This window comes from Lichenostomus cassidix, chromosome 3 (genome assembly GCF_008360975.1).
Source record: "Lichenostomus cassidix isolate B80296 chromosome 3, HeHo_3.0, whole genome shotgun sequence".
Lineage (NCBI taxonomy): Eukaryota > Metazoa > Chordata > Aves > Passeriformes > Meliphagidae > Lichenostomus > Lichenostomus cassidix.
In genome coordinates, this window is record NC_139483.1 from 98,245,145 (window position 1) to 98,268,629 (window position 23,485).

Sequence of the window (23,485 nt, forward strand, 5' to 3'; positions counted from 1 at the left end):
AAACATTTACAGTGGCAGGGAGATTCACTGATTCTTGTTGGATCCAAAGTTCAGTTTTTTTGATCTAGCAAAAAGGCAATTTATGAAGGCTTTTAAAATGCAATAAAAGGTTCCTTCAGGATCAAAGGGAAAATTAATCTATTTGCTTAATTCCTACTTAGGTTCTAGGTTTTTTTAAGTTATTTAACTAAAACCCTTTTTTTTTAAGCATAGGTGACTACTGGCATGGCCTTGAAGTGCTTGTTATGTGAACATATACAACTTGATCTATGTTGAACTGTGGCTGGCTTTCCGAAACAGAAACAACAGGACCAGGTTGTGCAGGAGTTATGGCAGTATTTACAAAACCTAAGTTAATACGACTACCATTCTGAGCTTCCCCTTTGTAAACTGGTGTGGTAAGAGATGTTTCCATATAAAATGACTCAGAGGAACCCAAACCAGGCATTCTCATTTGCCCTCCTGACAATTATTTTTACCACTTGCTACGAAAGGCAGCCCAAGAATATAAAGCCACTTTTTGAAAATTACAACTGTGTGAGAAATAGAATTGTGTGTCATCCTTCAAGAACCAGAAAAAAATTGTTGTTCCCTTGCAAAGATAAGCTTTTAGACAAAATAACTTACCCTTGATTTTCTATCTAACCAGTCACAAATAAAGATTTCAGAAACTAAAACTCAAGATCTTAAGTTAAATAAAAGACAGGCAGCCTCATTGTATACATAAATTCTTATATAAAAAACATTCAGGGTTACACAATAACCAGTTGCTGGTGATTTCTGAACAAACACAGTTCACACTGGACCACAGTCATAGTGTCCTTTGGTCAGTACTTTAACTTTCATAAACTTTTCAATAATTAACATAGGGTTTAGGAAGTTTTGGGTTTGTGTTTACCAATGAATCAAAATACAAATTCATTGGTACTGTGTTCCAATTTGGAAAAGCCCCTTTTTCAAATGAGAAATGAGGTAAAAAGTTCCTTAAAAAAATATAACAAATCAATGAAACAGTCGTCCTCTTCCACGTCTGCTCTTGAGATGACTGGCAGAGCGCCGAAGAGTTTTCCTCTCTTGACGATGTCTTTTCTCAGCTTCCTGCTGTTTTCTTTGCTGTTCTGACTGGAATATTAAAAACAAAAATAGACTCAGGTTCTTGTAAATTTACACATCACCTCATTGTCTCAGTAGCAATATATCAAGTCAGAATTCCATTAAGCAAATCAGGAAAAGTTACCATTAGTTGCCCCATGCTATCTTCAGTCAGACTGTACCTATTAATTCTCGATATCCTTAGGCATTATTATTCCAAGTTTTTCAGAGCAAATGTTTAACATAAAGATATTAAAAAAAATACATTTCAGATAAAAAACAATGCTTAACAATACACACCATCATTCATGTTTGAATACTCTTAAGAACACAGGTCCCAGTTGGTGCCTGCTTAGTATCTACTTTGGTTAACTAGTGTTTTCAACTTTAATCACAGAATCAGAGAATAGAATGAGTTGGAAGGGACCCAGAAGGATCACTGAGTCCAGCCTCTGGCCCTACAGGGGTCTCCCTGGCCAGAGTCACACTATGTGCTCAGGAGTATTGTCCAAATGCTTCTTGAAATCTGTCAGGCTTAATATTGCACAATTTAATTTTAAAAATACAGAACAATTAGCTAAATTTGCTGAAGCATACACGTTTCCTAAAATGTGTTCTTAGGAATTCTTGAAAGTGTTTGATATGCTGCATGCAATTCTAGAAAGACTTTCTACATTAAATTAATTTTAAATCTCTGCTCCTGTGGCATATGTTCTATTAATGTTTCTTAATCAAAAACATGCTGGAAGGGTTTAATTTATGTACCATGTAGATGAAATGGCTCTTATAGCCATAAACTAATATTTTCTTTGGAAGACTAAAGCTTGTCTTTAAACTAAGCATAAACTGGAACTAGCAGACTTGAATTAGCCATGCTCAGGCAACTGTTCATGCTACAAAATATTCCAGCAATTCGAGCAATTTCAAGCAGCCAAGGATAACTGCACTGACAGTGTGACAGAATTACCACTGTGGATGCAGCTGCATCCCCTCTGCATCTCATTCTGCAACAGCATTCGTATCAGCTTATCTCCCCCGCCAGTCTCCCACTCACCTACCATTTAAACTGAGCTAGAGATTTGCTTGCATGGACAGCATTTTGGCTGAGGTGAGATATGAACCCATTTACCAAATGGAGCAGTCAGCCCATACTGGTATCAAGGCAGGAAAAGCTACTGGTGTTTAGACTTTGATGAAATTTATTGATCCCATTTTCACTGCAAGTAGAGCAACAAGAAACCCACTATTTGAAAACACAAGTAGTTTCTCTCTGTCTCCAGACCTCTTCTGAAATAATCTTGATGAATCTTTCTTAAATTCATGTTGACTGCTACTCATAGTGTATTGAAACTGAATGACCTTGATCTGCATTAGAAACGTTATGGTTTGGGAAGACATTTAAAAAAAAAAATCTATACTGTCCTAGTAGTATAAGTACTTTGGTATTTTAGAAACCCTGCTATTTTGTTAGATTTATTTGCTATGATAAAGCATATTGATATTAAAAAATAAGTTGCCACACTGTAGGAGCCATATTCAAAACTGAACTGGAAAATGTCAATGACAAACAATTTCATCACTGGACCTGTCAGTGGTAGCTGGGCATCAGGAGGCTGCCAACATACCACACCTGCAGCAGCCAAGTTCAGCCTCAATTCCACTGACTTGAAAGCTGAAGTGATACCAACCCTATGGAAGCACAATTCTCTCCCCTGCTTAATCTTTCCAGCTACTCCTAAATACAACCGCCCTTAGAGGAAAGAGCATCACAAAGCAGAAGCTGATGTTTCAAGTAACACTAAAATCCCTTCTTTGGCTTGTCAACTCCAACTTTTCATCCTCTGAAAAGGAGTGCCAAGACTGCATAGCATGACTTCCTCCTAGCTCTCCCTGCTCCATTCCTTGGGACTTCAGAAGATATACACAGGGTCTGTTTATTTGAGAGAAGACTTTTAAGTCTTACTTTGTTGTTCTGTTGATAGGAGAAAATATCTCCACTGTAGATGCATTATTTTTTCTTTAAATTAGATTTTTTAAATCTTTTAAATGCAGATGACAACAGTGTACATATTGCAATAAAGCAGTCTCAGTAAATCGTCAGGAAAAGAAAATCCATATATGTTAGCAGCATCTTATCTGACAGAATCAAGTAAAATTGCCATTCTGAACCACTGCTGTGTCTGCCTTCTTCCTGCAAGGTCTGTCCACATTGCTTCCAAATCTTTACAAAACTGTCAGTAAAAGGTGACAGTTCAGTGTGCACCACCAACTGCAAGAAACCCTGTGGTTTTGCACTTCTTTAGTTAAAGCTACTGTAAAAGAAACTGTGCTTTGAAGCCCTGCAAAATCCATTTATAAGCTGCAAGACACCAACATACCAGTTACAGAGTTGGTAAAATCCCAAGAAAGGTTACCCTACATGGCACTGCAGAGGAATTTGTGACTTATTTCACAGTCACCACTTTTTAAATTTCAGCAATATAGGAATCGAAAACAGATGACAAAGGACAACTGCAAACAGATAATAATCAGGTAAAATAAGTAAGGTAGAGACAGTCAATAAATCTGATTTATTTTCCTTCAAGCATATCCAGTGTGACAATCAAGTAACTATTTAGCCATTCTTGCAACAGTGTTTTACCAGTGAGAATAGTATTTGACCACTGGTAAGGAGAAATGTATTACAGCAAAGATGGTTACCTGAGGAAAACCAATTTTAACCAATATAAATTTTGTCAGTCAAGTATCAATTCATTAGGGTCTTCAGCTTTTATAACGAATCCTCTCCTCAGTTCTAAAGCAATTTTCTAGTAAAAAAATCCCTAAGTGTTCTACAGCAGTAGCAGATACACACAGACATTTAACTGTCCCCACACTAAAAAGCAATCATCTGTATGCAATCTACAAAATTCTTTAGGATGGGAAATCAAAACTCTTGGGAAAGGTACTTAGGTAGCAGTCAACCACACACTTCAAATGGAATTTGACAACCAGTACAGGACCAGAGCTCATTCCTGTGACCTGTGTTACACAAGGTCAATAACAAAGGTGGTTTGGAGCTCTGTTTCTATCATGCTGAAACCTCTCAATATGCTAAACCAAGGGAAAGCCTGTCCCCTACAGAACCTTGATTGTGATTGGGCCTGCAGACTGAGATCTGATCAGTGCTGGCACTGAAGTCAGGCAAGGTCACAAGCTTCTGGTGCTACGTCTGCAAATCAACTATTAAAAGATGCAAGCCGTTACTTTCCACCGGAACGTAAGATTTTATGAGTGTTGCCTGAGTTATAAGGAATAAACACACAGAGTACTACCGGAGGCTTTCATTCTCTTGGCAAGAAACTGAAGAGTTGGCAGCTTATAAAGAAATGAAGAGGGACATTTGCTTGACGGTTTTAAAGTTCCTGTTCTTTCATGCAAAAACTAAAGTTCCTTGTGCATTATCTTAAAAATTATATATATATATAGCTCACCTTCTTTAATTTGAATGTTGCCTGTTTGCTGCCTACTGTGGTATCAGACACATTGAGTGTGCCAAGTTTTTCTTCAAGCTTCAAACGATCTTCAAGAGTTTTCCTGCAAAGAAAAACTAACATTAGTCCCTATTTTTGCCATTTTTTTACTATAATAAAAGTTGATAATGCAGTCAAAACTAATCCAAATTCCTCTGAAACCCTGAAATGTCATAACTCTAAAAATATAAACATTCAGGAAACAGAAAAGAAAGACAAATTTAAATCATTCCCTCCAGATATTGCTTTCAGTAGAAACACTTCTAGAATTTATGCAAAGTTCATTGTTTTTGCTGCGAAAAAAGGTAACATGACTCTAGTTGAGAAAGAAACCACACCCTCCTATCGCTATAGTTTTCTACGAAATGTCTGAAAAAGTTGGGGATATTAAACTGCACAAATAAAAGAAGTAAGGGTCGATATATTCAGTTTTCTTGAAATCTTTTTTCTGAATTGGAAACCCTTTTGAGGGAAGGAAGTAAGCTTGACTATACAACAGAATGAATTAATCACCGAATGAATCACTTCACTATTTAATCCAAATACAAATGACTGTTTGGACGCTGCACTCACACAGTCCAAATAGTTTTCTGAATAAAAGAACAATAGAAATAGGTGAATGTGATAAAGACAGGCCACGGGCCCAGAGAGGAGCTCCACAGAAGCACATGCCTTCAAGCAAGCACAGTGCTTATCACCGAGTTTCTGTAAGCAAGCTGGTGTAGAGCCTCTCCCTCAGGCACCAAACTCCAGCGTTTCTGTGGAGAAGGAGGTAGGTGGTGTGGCCGAAACTGTTTTCAGCTCTCCTCCACTGGCAGTTAATGCCCTGCAAAAGCAAGACACATGGATGTGCCCCACTTGCTCCAGGTCGTGAGCTGGTATTTAATATCACGGTCGCTGACTTCAGTTAAGTTGGGCTGTAAACTGGAACAGCTGAGGAGTGGAAAAACACCTTGTTCCCACATACCCTCCAGCTCAGGGGGAGTAAGGCAGGCAGGGACAGTGCTGGCTTCAGCCAGCCTCCCTAAAGGCACCTGTGAGTCCTAACACAGCTCATCCTTCTCCTGCAGGGTAGGTCCTACGAGTAAGGAGCACCCTTTGAGACTATGACATGGCTTATATGATCAAACTCACTCTGCATGTGCTTAGAAAACACTCTCCTAACTGTAAACAAAATTAGTTTCTGCAATTTGAGATGCTATTAGTGCCTCATCAGCTCTCTCTGAAGAGGGCCAAGAGACATTTTTTGTACAAGTTTTAAAGTGGAAAATAAATCATCATAAAAATAGAGATGATTAGCAGCCACCAAAGTCAATGGCATTTTTTGTGTATGAAAAACTCATGGCTGTGGCCTATGCATGAAGTCTCTGAAGTCCACTGAATTTTGGTTAATGAGCCATTTTATGTAACAAAGACTTTTCAGATTAACAGTGAAAAATTACTGTCAAGAATTACTTTATTTCTCATGACTGGGTACTTTGTGTTTTTTTCTGTAGTATATTTTTCATTGAGTACATGTAAAAACTTGTTCCATCTGTGCGAATCAGAAAGACAAGCTAAGCCTTAGAGCTAACTGTGGCAGAAGATCAGTCACCAACATTGTGGTGGGATTTCTACATTCAAGTGAAGTCCCATTTTTCTCCCCTTTGAAAGTGAACTGGAGAAATATGGCTACTACCCAGCAATTATTTAGCATGACTGCCTAGACACTGCTTCAGTCAGGAGTAAAAATGAGTAGATATTAGCAACATGCTGTGGGGTTGTAATCTTACTGCAAAAATATAGGTATGGCTCTATTTATCTGCAAATGTGCAGACCTCAAGTGATAGTGAATTATACATACTGATACACAAACACAAGAGCTGGGTTGTTTGTTTTGGTTGGTGGTTTTTTTTACATCTTCCTCAACAAATTAATTCAAGGGATAAATTAACAGTGTTATGAGAAGTGAAGTTCCCTGCCACAATGTAAAAAACAAACAAAAAACTACCCATGCACTTCTTTTTTCCTCATTATAAGCAGAACAGTTTTTCAGTACTTTTCCTGCTGTAAAACAGGAATAGCTCTTTAGCAATACCTAGGAATGTCAACTATGCTTTTGTTGGCTTTCTTGGCCACCTCTGACGACACATACATTGACTCTCATACTTTTTATATAATATGACTACTATAGTTTTTAATTTTGATATGCTTTAACTTCAGTAATGTATTCTTTAAAGGGACATCAACTACATCAAAAGAGCTCTTAGCACACAGATAAAAATAATTTCCTTTTATGTTCTCCTTTCAAGTTACTAGGTAGGAAACTTAAATGGAAACAAAGCAAAGATTTGCAGGTTTCTTGTGCAAGAGTAAGAGTATAAAAGGGGAAAATTAAACATAGATGGATTTGAGACAAGTGGTTTTATAGAACTGTGAGTAAATTTTGCAGCTTTCCTGTGCAGAGAAATGAGTACTGTTGGTCTAGGAAGAAATTTATAGTACGCACCACCGCTTTAGAAGTTGGGCTTGGAGCCGTGCTGAGTCAGGAACATGTCAAAAGAAACACCCAGTTTTATATAAGTCATAAACTGTTTCCTCAGGTAGAACATTATATGATTAGAGAAAAAAAGAACATCTAGCCATTAAATGCGTAGTGAAGGTATTAAGGTACTTAATTATATTGGTCACAGACCATCATTCTGTAACTTGGATATATCAAATCAAAGACAAACATGCCAGCCTCACCAGATTGTACATGCCACTACAGTCTTTCCAGTTTTCAGTATTAATTACTTTTATGCTGACTACTTGTCACTAAATGAGGCCAGCACAAAACATATTTATTTTCTTCATAAAATTCTAATATGTAAAAATGCTTATAAACCAAACAAGTTAGCTCACAACACAGGCTAAATCATTATGATTACAAAATCGTATCAGATATGCACTATATGAAACAGATACCAACATTCGATTTTTAAATTTCTTCTAAGAATTTGAGGAACACCAAACTCCATACTGAGAACAATGCTTGGATGAGCACAAAGGGGATCAGTGAGCATAGAGCTAATTGCTTAGACGAAGATAAAAAAACTCCATATAAGTCAATTCAGTGACAGTGACTCAGAAAATAAAGGAAGTGATGCTACCACATCCATTTTTTGGCCCATCCATATTCTGTCCTCAAATTCCTCTCCTTTTTTTTTACATTTTACACTATATCCTATCTGTGCACCTACCACAGAGAGTATCTATTAGCAGCAAATCATAAGACAGATTCTCCTTTCTTTAAAAGCAGTTTTTAAAAAGTCTTTGGATGGTTTATGTCATCACAGATATTCCTTCATCTACTGGACAGGTCTGTGGTATTTGCTTTTGTTTTTCCTGGGCTGAAGAAATTATTTTTCTCCCTTAAATCCAAATGAAAGAATTTACTTTGTCCTGTGTCCCACTCCATTATTTTTTTGTAAATGTTTCTCTTCCTTACAGCTGTCTTGGCGTATTTACTTGCATTTCCACACCCTTGTTCACATTTAAGCCTTCCATCTTTTGAACGAAATGAAATCTTTATGCTTCAAATTGAGTGTCCTTGAGAATTTGCTTTAGAGCTTAGCAGCTGAATTTGTGCAAAACAGTATGAGTAGGCTGCAGCCATACAGCCTTTTAATGAAGTATTTTACATGCACTGAGAATACAGTGTCATTTGACCAGTGTCTCAGGCTCCTTCCAAGTTACATCTAATCTGACTACAAATTGAATTAAAGTGTAAAAAACAAAACAAACAAACAAACAAAAAAAAACCACCCAAAAAACCTAAAATACTTTGTCAGAGTATCCAGAGTGGATTTTCTCCTGACAAAGAAGAAAAATTGACAAAATTAATAACTTGCTTCATCTTCTGGAACGAAGAAAAAGAGAAAAATAATCAGAAGAAAGTGAACAGAAAAACCTAAGGAAGTTAAAAGTCCAGAATAAGAGGGTATATTCAATAAAAAGAACAAAGAAAAATCCCCATGTGAAATTACCTGCTGATAAAATACTACTATTCCTACTTAAAAGAGGTCTTACAGGTACAACATGGAAATCATAAACTATCTGACTACCATAGGAACACTGTCTTGCTAGTACTTGAAAATCCATTTTACATGATAATTCTAGTTAAAAGGCTGAATTTTTATCAAATGTTTCTTTATGTGTCCCCAGAAAATTTCCATCATACAACAACTAGTAGTCACTAGTGACACAAAGAAACAGCCCCATTATATATATTATTCACTTTCTTTTCTTTGACTGCATAATTTCATTCTAAGTAAAAATAGAATGTTTACTATGAGATCCATCTGGCTCAACAATCCATTTCCAACATTAGTGAAAATTCTGCTCTGCACTCACTGTGCTGCAGGAGCTTTGAAATGACTGTCTTGAAAGGTTTTAATGAGTGTCTGTGCCTCAAACAATAAAAGGCTATCAAATCTCATCTTCTGAAGGGAACTCACCTTTGAAAAAAACAAATCAATGAAATTTGCAAGCACTGAGCCCCTCAAAGCCAGGTCCTTTAATTTAATGTGCTCTTTCTTTAGTTTGACATGCTTATCCATGTCCCCATTATTTCAGATGATCATCAATTTAAGGAAATGAAAAAACCAAACCCAACAAAAAAAACTACATTAAACAAACACCCTTCCAGCCTGGTATTTTGTACTGCAAAAAGAAAACCAGAAATAGTTAGTCCTGACATTACAAGGAGAGTGTAGATTTTGAAAATTTCTAGATGCCATAAAAATACCCAGACAAAGCAATTTTCCTTTTACCACGTTGACCCATCTTGATCCTACTCCCAAAACAGTGAGTATTCACATAGCATTCTACATCATTTTAGATGGTCAGATGAAAAACAACCAGTCTGTTAACCTCATACTGACACTGGTGGAGAAATATAACCAGTCTCAAAAGACATCACTGTTATCTGTGAGAACAGCACCTCACCAACCCTGAGTGATGGATTCCCCAGTCTGACTCAAAATGTTATTATCTCACTCCTCTCGTTTGTGTTGTGTCTCTGTCCTAATTTAAATAGTGTATTTGTTTATCCATAAAACAAAGCTTTCAATGACCATGTCACTTTGAGTTATATCCTTGGATCACCAGGTGTGGCTTTACAAGCCACAACATACACATGTTTTGGCTTCCAAGCCAAAACATCACTGGCCTGCATTGTAGGGAAATACTTGAGAATCATCCACCCCCAGCTATTAAAATAGGAACATTAGTCTTACTTCATTAATTTTTGTTTTTTGGCAGAGTCTTTGAAGCTTCTGAATTCCTCTCCTTCTTTAATCTCAAAAAACTGAGGTTTCAGTAATGTTTGCTGATCCTCCTTGAGCCTTTCCTGCCGCTTTAGTTTTTCCTCTTGGCGTAAAAGCTTGCGCTGTTTCCTGACCTCTTCAACCCAGCCTTTTTCATCATCTGAACTCTCAGAACTTTCTGCATCACTTGCTTTTCCTTCTGGTTCTTCCTCCTCTTCCTGCAGACAAAAATAGCATAAAATAAGAAATCATCACCTAATTTGCTTTTCAAACCATTCCTGCAATTAGAGTACATGACAGCTTTTACATAGATACAGCTGAAGAGAATTACAATTTTTAAACAAAAGCAGTAACAGCAAATGAAGCTGAACATATATTATGAAATTATCATCTACATGTTTAATGCTTTTCAAACCTGAATTTGTGCAGAAACAATATTATTCATATCTAAAAACTAGATTAAAATTATAAATTACACTTAATTACTGTAGCTGATAAGACCTTCTTACATTGCATCCATTTTCTGGGGTGAAAAGTCTGAATGCTTGAAATAGAGGGGAAAAAGAGCCTGTGGAGTTTCCCTAATCCAAATGGAAAATATTTTACCTGTCCTTGTGCTTCCAGTTCTTCTAGGATCTTTAGTTTCCTCTTTCTTTTCTCACTTATTTTAGAAACAAGTGGGTTAAGTAACCTAAATTCTTCACTCTGCTCATCCACCTGGAAATCTGGATTCTCAAACATAACCTTAAAACGATCATCTTTGAGAAGGCTGGGCAGATTCTGGAAAAGAAGCATGAGCACGTTAGACAATTCTGAAACAGACATTAACAAAATAAGTAACACTTTTTTTTTTAATTAAACAAAATTAATAACCAGCATATGAAATGCCAATTGCTTTATCCTTCCAGGTCAAATAAAAATCAAGATTTATGCTTATTGTACTTTTATAAAGATTGTTCTAAGCTACCTGTAAGCAAGAGCTTTTTTAATGCACAGTACAGACACTTTAAATACACAATTACTAACATTTTCAAATAAATGTTTCTCATACATTCAGCCAGCTAGTCTGGAGACATGTTGATATCTACTGACTAATCAGCAGTAGCTCCAAGGCAAATATACTGCCTGATGGGGATGATTCTACAACATGTAAAACAAATTATAATGGTACATGTCTTTATGCAATGCTACTATTATTTTACTGTAAATACTTAAAAGGAAGTGTTGTTATACACATTATAACACTTTTGCTTCATTACTTTCACATACAGAATGGAAAAGGCAGTTTTATTCATGTCAAAGTAAAACAAACTCAGAGTAAATTATGCTACTGGTGAGTTCAGAACAGTTCAAGCTACTAATTCAGCTTATGAGAAGAGTAGTAATTGTAATTTAAAAATCACTGCATACATAGCTTTTTATTATAAAATGCTAATTTTTAAACTTTGCTCAACCTATACCAGCATATTAATCCCACCACAGCATTAAGTTTTCATTGTTACTTAAGAAAAGGAGGGTAGAACTAAGGATATAGAAAACAAGATGAATAAATTTCAAACACAAAAACAGTACAATTGAGTGACTTTCACTCACAGCCAAAAACGAAATCCCAAAGCCTAAAATAAATTGCGTGTCATAGGACTCTAATGCTGTTTCAGGAAAATAACCTGAATTTTTATATACACTCTATTTAGTCCACTTCGTAACACAGTCTGTATGTACTCCAAGACAGATCAGTCATCATCTACTGAACTCTCATTTTCATTGTACCATTTGCTTTGGTCTGCATTTAAGTTTCACCACCACCTACTTTTTACTACTTCACGCTTCCTACTAACCTTAACACACAAGATTTCATTATTTATCACGTGCAGCTAATGTCTGCCTTTCATGAATGCTACATTCCTGTGAGAATGAGAACCTGTGCAGTACTACCTATAAAAAGCGTCCCCTCCCATTAGATATTAAACATTTACCCATTTCATCAGTTAAAACTCCTCTTACAAGTAAAATGGATTATTTTTAACATCCAGAAGAACTCCTGTTGCATAAGAGCAAACCATTTTGGCTATTCTATAAAATACATTTAACTGTATATGCAAAAAAAGGTAATTGTATCTTAAATTTTATAAATTACATCTATCCTGTCACGGTCACCACCAAAATACCAACAAATGCAAACAATAGGTCTTGTTTGAACAGCAATGGTACTGAGGCTGCATTAACCAGCTTCTGGAGTCACAAATATTTTACCATTTTTAGCTTTAAGTTACTATTTGGTCTTTTTTGTGCAGCAGCTACAGTCAAATCCATCTTAAAGCCACCTACCAGAATAAGTTATTTCTAAGAAAGAAAAACAATGGTATTTGGAATCTGTTTGGCCAAACATTAACAACAACAAAAAATGAATCCTGTAAGCATTGCTGGTTCTGCTCCCAGTTAGAGACACTGCCAAAGCAAGAGCTCACCTTGTGTTTCCTTTTTCTACTAATCTGTTTTTCTTCGCCTTCTTCTTCAATCAGTTTGAGTGCAAGTTCTTTATTAACTTTTGGAAGTTTCTAAAAAGAGGAAAGCAATTAATCAATAAATTACCCTTTTACACATACAACCTACATGCTTTACTTTCTTACAACTATTGCAGAAAAGGTCCTTGACTAGTTCCAAAATTTCTCTAGGTACTAGTAAAGCAACAGCATTTAAGAGAAGATTTAACAGCTTGTGTATCATTTTTATCTTCTAATATGTCAGCTTTAGCACTTTAAAAGCAACTCTCTCCTTTTATGTTAAACAAATCCACTCTAGAAAACTACTAGTTATAAACACAATACAATTTTCATGTATCTGTTTCCAGAGTATCATGTTTGAATGACTTAAGTAACCTAATGAGAGAAATAGAAATTGCAAAGTTTTACCAGTGGATTATCTGCTCAAGTGGCAAATGAGATGAGAGTTGCTCTTCTAGTTTGGTATTAGCCTTTCAAAATCACATGCATGGGAATTTTATGTTTCCATTCAAGAAGTTCTATAAATTACTTCGTGTGTCCAATGATAAACAAAATCAAATCCTAAGTCACTACATCTCTAAGACACACTTAGGAATATATTACTCTTTATGAATAGTTTTCCCCAGAGTATACTATTTGTTTATAGAATTTACCTTCAATTGAACTCTCTGTGCACGTGTTTCTTCTATCTTCTGCCTAATTTTCTCTCTTCTGTATTCCTCATAGGCAAAGGGGTTGGCCATCATTTTTGCCTTTGAAAAAGCAGAAGGAAGTAAAAAAGAAAATACCATTAATAAAGAACACAGTCCATTATCTAGATGGAAAAAAACAAACAAACGAACAAAACAAAACAAAAAAAAACCACCAAACCCACAAAAAGAGAAAGAAAACCCCAACACACATATTTTATTGTTAAGAATAAAAATTGACAAGATTCAGCCTTATTTACCTTATGATAAAGCCTTATGTCCATGAAGAAGCCATGCATGTATGCTCTGAGCAATGATGATCCAATGAGATGAGCAAGGCCTGGGAAAAAAGTTCCAGAGAACTTCAAAGAGCTTTCATATATAAAGAACTTATATTCCAAGCTAGCCAGTTCACTTCCCTAAGACAAACAAGCACTGCCAAGACAACACATCAATCTAATAGCACAATCATGACATCAAGACTAAGTAAAACTGGGAATAAATATCATGTCCACATGCATTATGGTCTATTGAAGTTCACAAAAAATTCCAGAGGATTTTTTGAAAGACCATAGGTGTTTGACAATCCCGTTTTTAGTGTGATATAGAGATGTTCTTAATTAAAGAGTTTTGCCTTGGGTCAAACCCAACTCTCACAGTCAGAGGTAATTAAGCTGGAGCAAAATGTTGGAATCAAACCATGTAACAGACAGAAAAAGGACTGCTTTGGGAGAAGCCTGCTTACCTTCTCTGCTATGTAATTTCCAGCATTCCAATTTTTTGAAACTACTAGCCCTAGAATGATTTGTATTTTCTGAAAATTACTACATTCAAATAGGATAGCCTTTGGCTGAGAGTTCCAAATTCTATTTGAGCACTTCAAAAATACTTTGAAAACCAACCTCTCTTCCTATGACTTCCAGGTAACATATGAAAGCACACACAACAGATTCCCAGGCATATTATATTAGCAAGTATCAATCACCTTCTTGGGATAAAAATCTGAGAAACACAAGTGTCTAGTGTTGCATTGGTTGGGAATCAAAAAACTTAGAGCCATCAGTCTGGAATATTAATAACCAAGACTAGAGGAAACTACTATCAGTGAGTTTCTAATAGTCCTCATACATCACACTGGAATTAAAAAAATCAGATGTGTAAACGTTCAAAAACTGAACACAGAAGTCAGCCAGAGAGGATATACAGCTGTTTTACCTAAATTTTCAAGGTCTTTTCTGGTAACAAATTTGTAATCATCATAAACTGTGCTCTCTGGATTCTCTTCCAGTTCTTCAGTCAAGTTGTCCAAGAAGGAACACCATTTTGGAGCAGGTCCTAAAACCTGTGGATATCACGGAAAGTTTTAACATTGCATTTTCTTACAGAAAAAGCTTTCAGTCTTGGCTACTGTAATGCTGTAAAGGAACAACAAATTAATCCCATTGCAGACCTCAAGAGCCGCAGTTAGAGAAGAGAACACAATGAAACCTATTGCTTGCATTACCAATAAAGAGTACTATAGATTATGTAAGTATTATTTTAATTTAGGTCACTTGAGACCAGCCAGTCTGGAGGTTTCAAGTTTAACTGTTTCAAGTGGTCCCAGACTGATTAATTTATTAAAAGCTTAGAGCCAAACATTATAGATGAAATTACAAACTAATGACACTAGATAGCAACGAATGTGTAAAGTGCTGCTGGATCTTGAACTCATTAGGTTCATTACGCAATCATGTTAAATGCTACTCTGCCCCATTTATTTTAATTGAAACACCACAGGTATGTTTCAGATATTTTATTCAAGGATAAACCCAGACTGTATGAACAGATAATGAGAAATATTAAAAATACTTGCATATTTCCATGATGAGGCAAAGGATTTGTTTGCACAGTATGAGGTAGCACTATCGATGTATTTTTCCATATAAATTTCCTCTAATTTCCCAAGTTAAAAATCTGCTCCCTTTACTTTTCCCTCCCGCTGTTCTGATTGAAATTCCTCTCCATCTTGACTCATGCAGCCACACTCAGCTGTTCCAGCACTCTTATTTTAGTAGGTGAGTTAACTGCATGGAAAAATCTAACACTACATTGCTCTCTCTATAGTAAATCAGCTGACATTTTAGAATGTTAAGTGACCAGTTAAATCCCATAGTGGGATCTTTAATGAGGTTTCTGATTTGTTTGCTAAAAATTCACATTAAAAACTCTACAGTCAAGACAACCATAGGAATGCTTGTGATACAACAATATTTAGAGATCCTATTCAATTATGGAAACAACTAGAAGTGATTTCACTTATTTAAAATATATGGAGTTTGATTTAACATCATTATGTGATAACAGTATGAGAAAATGCTGTTAATTTAAAAAGTGTCTTTCTACTAATTCAAAAGTCTTCTTTTGAAGACAAGTACACACAAAAACCCCTGTAAAATTGTGTCTAGACCATAACACTCTACTCATATTCTAGCCTGTAACACTCCAGAGAATAATATTTTATTCTAGCCCACTATTGTCTCTGTATTAAATATGATTTATCTTCCTAGGATTTCAGCCCTAGCTGAGAACCATTACATGCCAAATGAAAGAAAGCACTTTGTTAACCATGCCGCATATTTCATTCCAGTTACCAAGAGCTTCCAAGGAAATACCCAAGATGTCACTAACAAGAAACACTTTACCTACTTAATTAACCAAAATCCCCATGTCTGCTTCAGGAATAAATGACATATATAACATCCAGATTGATTTCTTGCCTACATTCCAGAAGCTTTTGTCTCCATCTTGTCTCCATCCAGATTTTAATTTTTTAAGTTCTTTCCCCTAAACCCACTTATTTAAATGCCAAGCTTTTATATTAAAAATAAAGCAGTCTCTATCTATTAATGCTTTCATGCCACTTAAGAAATCAGTTATCTGTGCTGCATTACCAGACCATCAAAGTACGAATGGTGTGGAAGAACTTAAAGTTTAACTGTAATTTTGTTTTACACTAAGCAGTTTGACCTTCTTATTAAAAAAAAACCCAAAAAAAAAACCAACCCAAGTTGCTTACTAACTAATCAAAACTTTTCTTGTAATAAAATTTAAGGACAATGTTCTCTACTAAGATTTTTAGAAATTAGAGAATCCTTGACTCACATCCATTCCCACGTGCTGACACATTGTGTGAAGACCTCTACCACTTCAATAAACGTTTTCATCACTTCCACATCTATGACACTACCTACTCAAGACCTACAAAGCACAAAGAACCCAGGCCACCACAACCATTTAGGGCAATCCTCCAACAGGATCCTGACTGGGATAAATCTTTGAATGAGTAACTAAAGCAGAAGTCTCACAAATAAGGGAAAACTGTTTACCTACTCTTCAGCTGTAGCTCCATTCATTGTTCCAAGTATTCCTATACTCAAAACCTGATACTGAGAATAAAACCTTTCATGGGGCATAATATGTGCCATGAAACACATAAAGCCAAAAACTTGATTATTCATTATAATCTGTGGAGCAAGTTGGATGATCAGATCATAGAAAACAAAGTGGGGGAAATGAGATAATTAACGGAAAAAAGCAGTGGCAGAATACCAGGAAAAAATAGAAAGTCCAACCATTATTCAAATTTTACAAGTAAACTGACAGAAAGGAAAACCCTATGGAGATGTCTGTGTATATTTTATTACCTTATTTCCCCCTCTCCCACCCACTGAAACCACTTGCCTACCTATTCTAGGACACTTTAGGAGCTCTGCTCTATGTATTAAACTGAAACATTTTTTAAAGCTTAGGAAGAAATTTAGAAGTAGAAAAGGCAAACAATATCAGTCACAATTATAAAAACATAAAGAAGAAATTACCTTCATTTGCAATAGTAATCCTGCACAGAATTTAACTGCAATTGCATTTTTAATTGCAGAATTTAATGCTCCACTCTCAAGAAACAGCCATCCCAGGATGATGCTAAAAGCACTCCAGAATGGGAGGCTCCAAGGATCCACCATTCTTGTGCCCAGATACAAAAGCAACAGTTGAGAGGGTTGGTCTGCACTGTGCCTCCAGGGACAAGGTTGGGTCAGTGAAACTGGCCTGTCTTCTCCCAGCTCATGAGCTTCCATACAGTGGGCACATAGCAACCCCAGTGGGACCCCTTGGATCTGCTGTCATCCAGCACTTGCACCACCTCAGCCTAGCCTGCTAAAGCCACCACAACAAAACAAAACTGTGGAGTTTGTGTAGGTCAATTAATATACTTGCCAATTTGGATTGGAAAGGTACAAATCTACCACACCTAATAGAGAAAAATGCACTGAAATTCACAGTGAGAATAAAAAAATGTTATGAGGTAGGTAATTTCATGCAACTTAAGTGACATCTCATTTTTACAATATGATATACTAAATAGGTTTCTCTGCAGTTTTAGGAAAGTTACACTCAGCCAATGGGAAAATCGTTATTAAATGAGTGCACATCTACACTCGGCTTTTATCCAAATTCTTTTTAGGACAGGAAAACCAGACACAAGCACCAACCAGTATTTTTTGCTGTTCATTATTATTCCACTTTCTGTAGGATAACCACTTCTTGAGACGATTTCTGCCAATTGCTGCTGGAAGTCAAGAAGATAGTTTTGAAAATGTTTTTGCTGATCGACAGAGGAGCTTCACCCACCAGCAGAGGCCAGCTGCCAGCAAGTGATGGGGTGCACTGTGCTCTGCTCCCCTCCCAGTGCTTTTCTCCTTCACTGACTTCACCCATGAGGTGACAGAAGCACAATTGTCCCACAGTGTCCCACCACCACACTGGCAAGGCAGAGTGACAGATGGGTCACACCAGTTCCCTCCTCCCCACAGCAAAACTTACCACTTTCATTTTATTTTGAGCCACAGGAAGTAAAAATGTGGACTTAGTAATTATTAGTACTGTGCCACCTAATGTCAAATTTTTCTTATACTCATTAGAATATTTCTTAACTTTAGACATAGAAAACACAAAATATAATGAGTGGTCTAGCATGCAACCAAGCAAGAACAAGTCCAAGACCAAACTGTCCAAGAAATATAAGAAAAAAATGTTCACAGAAAAATACTTTTTTAAATATTGTAAAATAACTTCAAAAATCACAGTTCTTTGTATTCTATTCTACAAGATGTTTGACTTCATAGTCTTGTGGCACCACAACCCTTACATGGTACAGCAATGCTCTTATGGCCATGCCTAATTCCTTTGTAGAAAGTATCATCCTGTCATTACTGAAATTAATAAACCCTAGAACAGCATAGGTATTATTCACAGTCCACAACAGATGTTCCTTATCTTCAGTTTGGAACACTGGACTGCACTTGTACACTTTTAAACACCACTCAACAGTCTGACAGCCAGCTCTGCAGAGCCCTTAGAGCCCCAGAAAAATTGCCCTAATCCTAATTAGTATTAAACACGCTCAGCAACTTAAAAGAAGCTCAGGATGCACAGAAGCTTCCACAGTCAGTTGTCAAAAGTTTTAAATTAAACTACTTTGAATGCACATCCAGACAAGTATTGTTAAGTATCTGTTTGAAGGTTTCTGAGACCAATTCTACCAATTGTGAGTGACTGAACAATTGCTCTCTTCTCAGGGAATAAAAACAGGTTCCAAAAGCTATTTTTCAAGATGTTAAACCGTAAGTTCCTGGAAGATTTCATATAAGGCAGTGATAAACGCTTTAGAAGTAAACAAGATGTCAAAATATAATAAGACTCAACCAGCAAAAACCTCTTCCAATCTTCACTGATCTATTTTAGCAACCAAAAATATGCAAAATATTCACTGACAGAATTAATCAGATTTGAAATTCATTCACTATAATTTGGAAAGTTTAGACTGTCCAAATTCCCTCTAGAACACTAACTTAATGTATGTGGACATCATTCAACCACACAGTTCCAGAGGTGTTGGAAAGCAGAGGCATTTTTCTCTTGTGGCTGCACAACACAGCAACACACAGATTCACAGAAACTTCAGTTTCACAAAACTTAACTCTGTAAAACCCTATCATGCCACACCATAGTGATACAGTTAGTAAAAAAAAAAGCATGAAAATACATCCTATCACTGTTCTTTTGTATCTTAGAAGTAAAACCTTCTGTCAGCCATGTTGTGGTACCTTCTATGCATTTTGACTAAGACCATTACTAAGTAGCAAAAATGTACTAACTAAACAATTCACTCCCATATTATTTGAAAAATTGTGATTACAACAAAAAGAGCATAATTTTAAGGTCTTCAACAGATCTGTAGTTACAGTAGATTGTGTAAAATTGTTAATGAGTTGGTGGAGATATTTTGTACAGCTCCTATATACTGTGAAAGCAAACTGTAGCAAGGACTGTGAAAGGCAAGGAAGAGGCTTTCTGAAACAGTAATGCTTGCACAAGAATAAATACATCACAGAGACACTGTAAACTAGAGCTGAGCTGAGCTAAGCATCAGAGGAATGTCACTCTTAACAGCCTTTTAAGTGGGGATAACGGGGAACAACTAACAACTAATTTTCAGATGAAATCTGAAATATTCAATGAAAAGATTATACAGTCTGATTGCTTGTGATAAAATGGGACTTGACTTCACAATCCAAGAAAGCTCCTCCATTTCTTTGTTCCCATTAAAAAACAAAACCAAAAATGAAACTTAAAGCACTTCAACAAAGAGATTATTTTCTACATGATCATTTCTTGAAATTAAATATATTTTATTTCTCTGACTCAATGATTTCACATACACATTTACCTATAGGAGACAAAAATAATTCTTTGAAGAAGACAAATAATAACAATAAAATCTTAATTTTGTTTGTTTTTAATGAAATGGCACAATATAAAACATTTAAAAACTTTAACAGGATGTATTTGCTGCAGAAAGCAAATGCACATCTATGCATGCATATTCTCAGTGTCAATGACACCATTTAACAAGAGAAAGAGATTACAGAAGGTCCAATGAGGGACATAAAAAAAAATGGTGATCCCCAGGGTGTGGGCAGTGATTGAAATGTGCAATTGCATTTTAAAAATAATTAGCTCCCTAATTGTAGAGCCAAATTTAATTAATGCAATTACATAAAATATTAACTATTCTTCATTTTAAGAGTATTGTTTTCAATGTTTTCTCTAATTTTAAGAATTAGACAAAAACAGTATATAATAACTTTGAAAAGTTTCCATCTAGCTGCACTGAAAAGTCAAGAGAAAAAGGAACGCCTTGTTGCACCTTGTTAACAGTCAACATTAAATCAATTGCAATTGGTAACTCTAAAAACCCAGATGGACTATTTCTAGCTTGTAGATGTGAAAAGCTGCAGCTCTCTGTTCTTGTTGCTATGCCTTTGGCCTTCAGTCATAGACAGCCCAAGAGATCAGCTCATGTTAGGAAGGAGCCTTGGGATCACATTATCTTGTTATGTTTCTATCTACTGTGTTTCCATATACAGCGTTTCCCTTAGCAACCAGTGTGCTACAAACAATTTGTCATTTTGAATTCTGCCGTTCTTTTATAATCTTCTTTCTTCCTATGAATGCTCTACAATCAACACCAATTATGCCGTATTAATCTTGTAATTCTATTTAATGGACTGAATAAAATTCTTTGATTCTCTAAATTAAATTGGTTTGGGGAATAAACTCCAAACAAATCTCCCACAAATTTTTCATAATTTCACGCTTTCATTCACCCTACATCATATGGTGTAGATTTTGTGCTTTTAAAGACATCAAGTAGCTCACTGGAGTACAGACCAGGAGAGACTGAATAGCACATTCTTCCTTTTTGGCATACTACTGACAACAGCATTGCAGCTGGTTTTAAGCCCACGTACTCATAAATTTCACTGAACTTTACAATGAATTGGCTCTTTCTCTCATCCTACCTCCAGCACATCCAGACATTTTTGGCAGATTCATTAATCAGAGAGGCTGAATAGTTGGTTTCCCCACCTTTCACTGTGCTATGGAAGCTGCCAAATCAACTGTTTGCAGATTTTACTCCTTAGCACGTTAAAGGAAACATTGCATTTAAGATCTTCCCACTGTTAACAAAAACTGGTGCAGCAACTTGCATGCATCTTCTAGGAATGATACTAAATCTTTCTGCCCTGGTAGTTATCAGATAGTAAGTACTTCTTTCTCTAATTTTAAGCAGCTTGGCTTTATAGTGGTGGATTGGTTTGTTTTGTTTTTTAAATCTCATATCCTCTCATCTGACAAGTACCACAGTCAGTTAACCAGTCACAGGTCTGCTCTCACTGCGAGTGTTCTTGGTGACACCACCATTTTTGAAGGAGACAATGGTCCAGTTGTTCATAATGTTGGGAAAAAATGCCCTCAAGCAAATCAAGTTACTCCTTAAAATTGTAAATAAGATTACCAGAATAGCTCTTTTCCTCACAAGAGAGAACAAAAAAGGGATACTTCTCAAGTCATATGTGACTTACCAGCCATGGCATTAAAAATAAGGAGGCTGATGCTTTCACCATTGTCCCTATCATGTTCTGACATACATAAATCAAACACTTCGTAAGTATTGCTGTGGGTCTTTTACTTATCAGACTCCCTACAGGTTTTAAATATCAAGACCATGTGAAGTCAGAAAGATACATTGAAACATGAAGTACAAGAACACACTACTTTCACATGAATTCAACTAATCAAATTAAGCTCAAAAGGTAAGAAGAGAGTGGTTTATCAAAGCATGTGTTACAACCATGACCTGCTTCAAGCACCTTCCCAAAAACATCAGCTGGAAATAATTCAAAAGTTACTAGAAGTCTGTCCTTATTCTAATACAGGAGTTTCTACAGCATATGTGCTGTAAAAACAGAGGCAACTACTTAATACTGTACTATAAGTTCAGCTGAGATTCACTTCATGGGTTTTATTCACCTAGGGACATCTGCTAATTGTCTTTCTTTATCCATGAAAAAAAAATAGGTGCAGATCAGGTATGATCAGCTGATCTACTGCCTTGCTGACAGTAAGTCAGGAACCACATTTTACTTAAGCTATTCACACTTTCCATTCCCTACCTCATCTGACCAAGTGCTATCACCAATTCCTTTGCATAGCTTCATGAAGTCAATTTACTGTTCAGTGACTCAGTGTCACTGAACCAGCCCAATCTCCCTCACAAACGACACTACCTTCATGGTTTACATGGTCTAACAAAAACCACCACCCTACCATGACACACCAGAAAGAATACCTTCCTCAAAGTTCTTCCCTTGCATTTACAATTGTGACTCCAGGGGAGGCAGACAAGGAAATGGTATGTGGGAAACTTTGTAACTGTCTTGGTCTTTCTTTTAAACAAGGAAAGAACTACTACACAGCTTCTACCTGTTCCAACATGTTCAGAAATCTGTTTCTCAAAACATAATGTCACTTCTTGCAATATTAAGGGCATGGGCCATCAATGAACAAAACTTCCATTACTAACAGAGATGAGAATAACACATGCATTGATTTTAGCATGTACGTAATAGCCTCTGATGGCAATCTAAATTAACAAGCAAGAACCACCAAAAATAAGCTAGAAATGCAAAGTCCCAGCACATCCCCTTCTCCATTTCTCTTGATGGGACAGCAAAATTCCTCAACTGTCACACTGTGTAGGATCTTGCCTCTTGTGCTTTTAAGTGGCAGGGAACAACAGGGTTCTTACAGAACACACCAGATGCCAAAGAATGTTACAGCATAGATATCTTTACAGTCATTAAAACAAAACATACTGGAGGATTGTGGCTAGCACAGGTCTTTCCCATGAGAACTTTCTCCTGTGTTTTATAAACAAAGATAAAGTTTGGATGATGTTAGAACAGTGTCTCGAGATTTGGACAGTTCAGGCCTGGCCAATCAGGCCTAGGGGGAGGTTTCTGACTGACCAATCTGGGTGACCTCTGAAAAGTCTATATAGGTTGGAATCAAAATAATAAAGCTCTCTTTTTTCTTGCCACACTGAGAACCCGGGTCTTTTCTCTGCTAGCGGCTCAACAGCGACATAGGATGACCTGTATTTTAGGGAAATTTGAGGAATGCTACAGACGTAAAAGTAATGGCAAATGAAGCTTTTTGTCTGCCTTACATAACCGACAAACTACTGGAAATCTAGGAATGTGTGTATTTCTAGTAACTCCCTACCATTGCAGCTTAATTGCTTTTTGCAAAAGTGGGAGGAAGACTTCTCTGTGAGTTTATACAAGTACTGCCAGACAACACAAAGGGAAAGAAAAGCAACTACCTTTTGGGAATGTGCAACTCCTCCAGACAGATAATGAAGATAAGCTCAGCACAAACCAACTTCTTTGCAGAGCATAATGCTAAAGAAATTTTGTATACCTTAGGAAATAATTTTAAGTAGGAAACATCTT

General features: G+C 36.3%; 1 protein-coding gene across 1 annotated transcript in view; it reads right to left on the reverse strand.

Moving 5' to 3' along the window:
- Nucleotides 1–715: 715 nt before the first annotated feature.
- Nucleotides 716–23,485, reverse strand: part of NOL10 (nucleolar protein 10) — a 51,487-nt gene continuing 28,717 nt past the window's right edge. The window contains exons 14-21 of the mRNA XM_085056853.1: nt 14,301–14,427; nt 13,346–13,425; nt 13,050–13,148; nt 12,361–12,450; nt 10,499–10,672; nt 9,863–10,110; nt 4,566–4,668; nt 716–1,122 (exon numbers count right to left, since the gene is read on the reverse strand). Coding sequence (XP_084912979.1) covers nt 1,003–1,122; nt 4,566–4,668; nt 9,863–10,110; nt 10,499–10,672; nt 12,361–12,450; nt 13,050–13,148; nt 13,346–13,425; nt 14,301–14,427 — 1,041 coding nt within the window. The 3' untranslated portion in view covers nt 716–1,002. The remainder of the gene's footprint in view (nt 1,123–4,565; nt 4,669–9,862; nt 10,111–10,498; nt 10,673–12,360; nt 12,451–13,049; nt 13,149–13,345; nt 13,426–14,300; nt 14,428–23,485) is intronic.